The 7,500-nt window shown below is 47.5% G+C and overlaps 1 protein-coding gene across 1 annotated transcript in view; it reads left to right on the top strand.

Moving 5' to 3' along the window:
- Positions 1–7,500, top strand: part of syne1b (spectrin repeat containing, nuclear envelope 1b) — a 165,932-nt gene that overhangs the window by 125,118 nt on the left and 33,314 nt on the right. Inside the window, exons 82-90 of the mRNA XM_079692895.1 lie at positions 676–858; positions 1,349–1,495; positions 1,807–1,961; positions 2,126–2,273; positions 2,391–2,485; positions 5,815–6,076; positions 6,750–6,944; positions 7,213–7,338; positions 7,490–7,500. The exon at positions 7,490–7,500 is cut by the window's right edge and continues 145 nt beyond it. Of these exons, the coding sequence (XP_079549021.1) occupies positions 676–858; positions 1,349–1,495; positions 1,807–1,961; positions 2,126–2,273; positions 2,391–2,485; positions 5,815–6,076; positions 6,750–6,944; positions 7,213–7,338; positions 7,490–7,500 (1,322 nt within the window). The remainder of the gene's footprint in view (positions 1–675; positions 859–1,348; positions 1,496–1,806; positions 1,962–2,125; positions 2,274–2,390; positions 2,486–5,814; positions 6,077–6,749; positions 6,945–7,212; positions 7,339–7,489) is intronic.

Genomic DNA, 7,500 nt, shown 5'->3' with positions numbered 1-7,500 from the left:
CATGCTGGCTCTTATGAACCGACTAACTCCCCTTGTGTGTGTACAGCTCTCAACGTGCCCAGACTTGGAGTGATTTTCACCTCTTTTAATACTTTCCGCCTCATTCTGAAAGAAAGAAGTTAAATGTTCCAACGTGACGGCCTCTTGGTGTGTGGTGCGAGACGGGAGAGGTAGCTCATTGAGCGGTTCACAAAACAAAGTGTTACTTCACAGTTTTACCACACATTTTAATTTCTTTGACTTGCAAACTGATCTTTTAAATTGACAAAACTCATATGTGTAATTCGTGGCACAATTCAAACGGGATCGAAAGATAATCTTTCTCTCTCCATTGACTTCAATACATACTTTTTAATAAATAAGGTCCATGGAGCTCCCCGGAAGGGGAGGGACTTGGCCTCTCTATAGGTTGTGTTAGAGGGGGCCTGAGGGCCCAGGGCCCCCTGCAGGCCTCTGGCTGTATTCACATCTAAAACGCAGAATTCTGAGATTTCTTGTACAAATAAATCAGAAAGAATGAATAATTAAACAAACTTTTTTCTCAAAGTTCTGAGAGTTAAAAAGTCATAATTCAGAGATTTATAGAAATGCATTTAAAAAACTAAATTCTCAGAAAAAAAAAACAGTCCAGAAAAAAACCTCTTTCTTCAATCAAAATTACATGTTGTGTTACAGGAGCTCCTGAGGGCCCAGGGGCCCTTGAGGGCCTCCCTCCAGGTGCTCCATCAGCTGGGGGAGCAGCTGAAGCAGCAGGTGGAGATCTCTGCTGCCTCCAACCTGCAGTCAGACCACCTGTCACTCAAACACAGACTCTCTGCTGTGGAGACCACCATCAGCAGGCAGCTGACCACCCTGCAGGTACACACACACACACACACACACACACACACACACACACACACACACACACACACACACACACACACACACACACACACACACACACACACACACACACACACACACACACACACACACACACACACACACACACACACACACACACACACACACACACACACACACACACACACACACACAGGCAGGCACACACACACACACACACACACACACACACACACACACACACACACACACACACACACACACACACACACACACACACACACACACACACACACACACACACACACACACACACACACACACACGTATGGTGCATGGTAACAAACATGATGTCAAACGACACAGGGAGAACGATTACATATCATATAAAATGTTATTCAAATGAACAAAAGGAAAAATAACTGAAATCAATATTCTGCATTAATTCCCTGTAAATAACCTACCGCCCCCCCCCCCCCCCCCCCCCCCCCCCCCCACCCAGACGGGGGTCCAGGACTACGAGCTGTTTAACTCCCAGCTGGACTCGATGGAGGTCTGGGTCCTGGAGGCTGAGGAGGCTCTTAGGGCCCCGGACCCTTCTGGATCCACAGAACCCCCCCTCATCCAGAACCGCATGCAGGAGCTGAAGGTGGGTCCTGTCTCTGTAGATACTTCCCTGGGGGGCCGTTACCCGAGGAGTTATTAAGAAAAGCCTCAAGACCCACCTGTTGATCTCACTGACTGTCCTCTGTTGGGTTAAAGGTTTTACTCTAACCTTTTTTATATTCATCCATCTTCTCCCGCGTATCCGTGGTCGGGTCGCGGCTCTTTTTTATATTAAGACATTTTATTCAATCCTGAGATCACTTTAGATTTCTCTGTATTTTCCCCCCGTCGCCTTGTGAAGCAGCTTGAGAGGTTTTGAAAGTGTGCTCTGAGAATGAAATGTGTTACCCTCAGAGTCTGATGCTGAGGTTCAGCAGCTTGTCTCCGGAGCTGGACCGGGTCACTGAGCTCGGGTACCGGCTCCCTCTCAACGACCCGGAGATAAAGCGTCTCCAGAGCCTGAACCGGAGCTGGAGCAGCGCCTCGGCCCAGACCACCGAGAGGTTCAGGTACTGAGACTTCAACTGCTCATATTACAGAGAGAAGTGGGAAACGTTTAGTTTCTTATCGGAATTACTACTTATTTCAGAAATCTGACTTTTTGCAGAATTTCGATTATTTTTTCAAATGTCTGACTTTTCCAGTATTCAGACGTTTTGGTTGTTTTGTGCAGCAAGCTGCAGGCGTTCCTGCTGCAGCAGCAGAGCTTCCTGGAGAAGTGTGAGACCTGGATGGAGTTCCTGCTGCAGACGGAGGAGAGCCTGGCCGTGGAGATCTCCGGAAACATGCAGAGTCTGGCGGAGCAGCAGAAAGTCCACGAGGTCTGGAGAGAGCACCTGAAGCTGCTGCCTATAAAGCCTTGTGTTCATGTTTGTATGTGATGTATTAACAGTGTGTCTTGAGTTGAATAGATAACAGGGTGAACGTGTTTCCTGCAGCTGTTCCAGGCGGAGATGTTCAGCCGGCAGCAGATCCTTCACTCCATCATCAGTGACGGGCAGAGGATGCTGGAGCAGGGACAGGTGGACGACAGGTACGTCAAGTTACATTCAAATTAGGGATCGACCGATTTGGCTTTTCAAGGCCGATACCGAGGCGATTATTAGAAATCAAGGAGACCGATAACCGATATTTGGAACCGATATACATTTGTAGTAAAATCAGAAAATCTTGGTGTCAAACTGTAGAATAACACAAACTCCAACACAACCTCTTTGAAATGCATTTAAGCATATATTATGTTTAATGAACTTTCAAACATCTTACAGCTGATCTCCTCTCTGTGCCCTTTTCTTTAGTGCAGCCATCTGCAATGAGTTAGAGAGAGAGAGAGGGGCTGCAGGCTGACATGCTGACATGCTGACAGGCTGACATGCTGACATGCTGACATGCTGACATGCTGACAGGCTGACAGGCTGACATGCTGACATGCTGACATGCTGACAGGCTGACATGCTGACATGCTGACATGCTGACATGCTGACAGGCTGACATGCTGACGTGCTGACGTGCAGACGTGCTGACGTGCTGACAGGCTGACAGGCTGACATGCTGACATGCTGACATGCTGACATGCTAACATGCTGACAGGCTGACATGCTGACATGCTGACATGCTGACAGGCTGACAGGCTGACATGCTGACAGGCTGACATGCTGACATGCTGACAGGCTGACGTGCTGACGTGCAGACGTGCTGACATGCTGACAGGCTGACAGGCTGACGTGCTGACATGCTGACAGGCTGACATGCTGACAGGCTGACGTGCTGACAGGCTGACGTGCTGACATGCTGACATGCTGACATGCTGACAGGCTGACGTGCTGACGTGCTGACGTGCTGACATGCTGACATGCTGACATGCTGACATGCTGACAGGCTGACATGCTGACATGCTGACATGCTGACATGCTGACAGGCTGACATGCTGACAGGCTGACAGGCTGACAGGCTGACGTGCTGACGTGCTGACGTGCTGACGTGCTGACGTGCTGACGTGCTGACGTGCTGACAGGCTGACATGCTGACATGCTGACATGCTGACAGGCTGACATGCTGACAGGCTGACATGCTGACATGCTGACAGGCTGACGTGCTGACATGCTGACATGCTGACGAGCTGAACTAACAATAATGCTTGATTTATGATATCAAAACAATGCCTGTCTATCTAGCATAACATCCCAATAAGCTGCTTGCAACTGCAAAACACTAGTGCTAGCTAATGTTTAGCAAACTATTCAAAGTGAGGCTATCACAGTAGACCTAACGTTAGTCTAGTAACTTCTAATATGTTGCTAAACATTTGCTAGATACATGTTGGCTAGCTAATGAGCTTCACATATCAACCTGAAAAACTGCGAGGCTCCACTCGCAGCCCCCCCCCCCCCTTCCGCACCACAGTTACTCCGCTGCGAGACTCTGCACACACCCCCAACTCTGACTGACTTCCCGCGTCCCTGTGGAACTGGGAAACTGATAGAATTGGATCATAAGCTCTTGGTGTTTCCGCATAGGGGATTGGGATGTTTATTGAACTTCCGCTTTCAACTGATTTACCTTCGAAACACATGTAAGGCTCTGCCGCTCGCTCAGCGCTGCCCCGTCTCAGGTCGGTTAAATTAAATCCTTTCTTCCCTCACTTGCGTCGTTTCCCTGTGTTTAGTCCCTCCCTCCAAGGAAGCATGGAAGGACGCAAGGAAACCAAGAGAAGCAGGGAAATGAGTTTTAAGAGCAATGGGACGTCTTTTCCTCCGGAGCGTCACGTGAAGCGACGTCCGTTTGTGATGACGCCGCACAGCTGATCCTCTGACAGCAGCTCTGTCCCCGTTGTTTACACACACACCCCCGCCTCTGTTAGTACACATTTACTGACACAAACATTTGTATCATCTGTTTTAGACCCCAATACATTAAATTAAATAAGAACTTATTCTCAAAAAAGATAAACGCCATTCTTAAAATGTATAAACGAACAATAGTTTGATTAATATTGATTAGAGTGCACAATGTAAATAAAATAATTGAGAGAAGAAAAAGAGATATCTCTCAAAACCCAGTTAGACTAACATTCACTGGATTGCACACTTTGTCTGTTTGTGTGGATATGTAGCACACTAACATTTGAATAGCACTTAATGACTGACTGAATGGAAATGACAGTAAATGAAAATATAAAACGAAAAAAGCGATCATGAAAATGTTTCCAAAAAATGAATAAAATGATTTTTGACCACTTTGTTGTTCAGATATATCACATGTTTGTAACTAAATGATTCATGAATTGAAACAAAACAGTTTAAACTGAGGAGTGACTCTCGTGAGGTTCATTTATTTTGTTCACTCCGCTGGGGTACTGCTCTCATGTCAAGAACAAGAAGCATGAGATCAGTGCATGCACTGCATCGTCCAATCAGTGAGCGATACACAGTAAGGGGGCGGGGCGAGTGTCTGAGGATTTCATCGGAGGATGGATCGGTGGTTCCTCGATTATCGCTCCTCCATTATCGCTCCTCGCTCCTCAATCCTCGGTCCTCCGGCAGAAATAAGAGCCATGGGACGGTACTCAAGATGGCGCAGAGAAATCAACTTCCGGTGAGACCGAGACCGAGGAGCGAGGAAATGAAAATAGTCGACCTGAGACATTCTTCGCACCTGCCTGTAATCTGAGAAGGTCCCGCCTCTCTGGCTGGCTCCCGCCCGGAACATTTTCAGTGTTGATTGACACTTCAGTAATAGCCTATCAAATAGCGCTGTGGGCGGGACGTTGCTCGTGTACAGAGAGTGGTGACTGCAGCCAGAGAAACGGCCGCATCAGAGCCAAAGTTTTATCGGCAATATGATTAAAAAAAAGGCAGATACCGATTATCGGTCAAATGTGGAATATCGGCCCCAATAATCGGCCAGCCAGGCCTAATTAAAATACACTTTGTTCGCACATTGATCCCACTGTAATGGTAATGGTACAAATCTCAACCTGTCGTACAATGGACAGCTTCCCCCCCCATCTATGTATATACTCGCATTTTAGACTCTGTTACTAACTGGATATCTGTAGACTTGGTATGTCTTAAATGTCCGGTTAGGATGTATTAGAACGAAATCTAAAATGAAATTTGTAAGTAAGCCATCTGTATGTCAAATATGTCTTGTATGTCTTAAATGATATGATGAATTGGAAATGGGGGACCCTGATGTAAACAAGACGACAGTCTTTCTCTGGTCTGCATCCCCTTAACAATTGTATGTTTTGAGCTGTACTGTACTGTACCCAATATACAAGCTGTTAATAAACTTTTCAATCAATCAATCAATCAATCAATCAACTGTTCCCACAATTGAAGTATTATTCCCTCCCTGCAGAGAGGAGTTCCACCTGAAGCTGGCCCTCCTCAGCAGCCAGTGGCAGGGCGTGGTACGGCGGGCGCAGCAGCGGCGCGGCATCATCGACGGTCTGCTGAGACAGTGGCAGCGTTACAGAGAGACGCTGGAGAAGCTGCGCCGCTGGATGCTGGATGTCTCCTCCCAGCTGGACGTCTCCTCCCAGCAGGGTGCCGCGGGGCCCCTGCAGCCGGGGGCCAACGTGCCCCTGCAGCAGGCCAGATCCATGCTGGACGCCGTGCAGGTACAGATTGCTGGGTCGGATTAGATTTCTCCATTTTTTGATTCTCAGAATTCTGAGATTTCAGATTTCTGAATTCTGAGAACTTCAGAAAAACATTTTATTTCCAGAATTCTGACTTTTCTCTCCAAATTCTGAGATTAGAGAATCTGAGAGAAATTTCATAATAAGATAAAAATCTTTTTTCCAAATTCTGAGACTTCCAGAAAAAGAGAATCTGAAAAATAAAACAATCTGAAAAAAATAAACCTATTTTAAAAACATTTTTTTCCCCAAAGTTCTGAAATTTTAGATATTTTTTTCAGATTGTATCCTCTGGTGTTTGTTTGACCCCCTGGTACTTGATGAATGAAGAAGTAGTTTCTGATCGTGTGTGTGTGTGTGTGTGTGTGTGTGTGTGTGTGTGTGTGTGTGTGTGTGTGTGTGTGTGTGTGTGTGTGTGTGTGTGTGTGTGTGTGTGTGTGTGTGTGTGTGTGTGTGTGTGTGTGTGTGTGTGTCCTCAGCTGAAGTAGGAGGTGTTCCAGATGTGATCCTGTGTGTGTGTGTGTGTGTGTGTGTCCTCAGCTGAAGTAGGAGGTGTTCCAGATGTGATCCTGTATGTGTGTGTGTGTGTGTGTCCTCAGCTGAAGTAGGAGGTGTTCCAGATGTGATCCTGTGTGTGTGTGTGTGTCCTCAGCTGAAGGAGAAGGTGTTCCAGCGGCAGCAGGGCAGCTTCATCCTGACGGTGGAAGCCGGACGCCAGCTGCTGCTCTCAGCCGACAGCCAGGCAGAGCTCCTCCTGCAGGAGGAGATCAGAGACATCCAGGAGAGCTGGAGGAGCACCAGCTGTGCTCTGGAGCAGCAGAGGAGGCAGCTCAGCACCATCATCAAGGTAACACACACACACACACACACACACACACACACACACACACACACACACACACTCACTCTACCTGTTATGGTATCTGATATGGAGCAGTCTGTGTGCTCTAAAGGTCTTGATATTAAAGTGGGTGTGTGTGTGTGTGTGTGTGTGTGTGTGTGTGTGTGTGTGTGTGTGTGTGTGTGTGTGTGTGTGTGTGTGTGTGTGTGTGTGTGTGTGTGTGTGTGTGTGTGTGTGTGTGTGTGTGTGTGTGTGTGTGTGTGTGTGTGTGTAGGACTGGGACAGGTGTGAGCGGGGGATCGGAGGCTCTCTGGAGAAGCTGCGATCGTTCAAACGTCAGCTCTCTGCAGCGCTGCCCGAACACAACGAGGACCTGCAGAGCGAGCAGCGGCGCTGCAAGGTAACCCGGAGGATCCTGATCAAAACACTTTACGCACGTTCACAAATACTGTGCTTCCTGTCAGGTCCATGCTGAGATCATTCATTACTAACATGTTACACTTCTCTACCAGGACCTGAACATGTTAATAGCAGTTTTATGTCTCTGACAGGACCTGGAGCA

Source organism: Notothenia rossii (genome assembly GCF_949606895.1).
Source record: "Notothenia rossii genome assembly, chromosome: 7".
Lineage (NCBI taxonomy): Eukaryota > Metazoa > Chordata > Actinopteri > Perciformes > Nototheniidae > Notothenia > Notothenia rossii.
The sequence above is the reverse complement of the archived record's forward strand: the minus strand, read 5'-3'. Positions and strand labels throughout refer to the sequence as shown.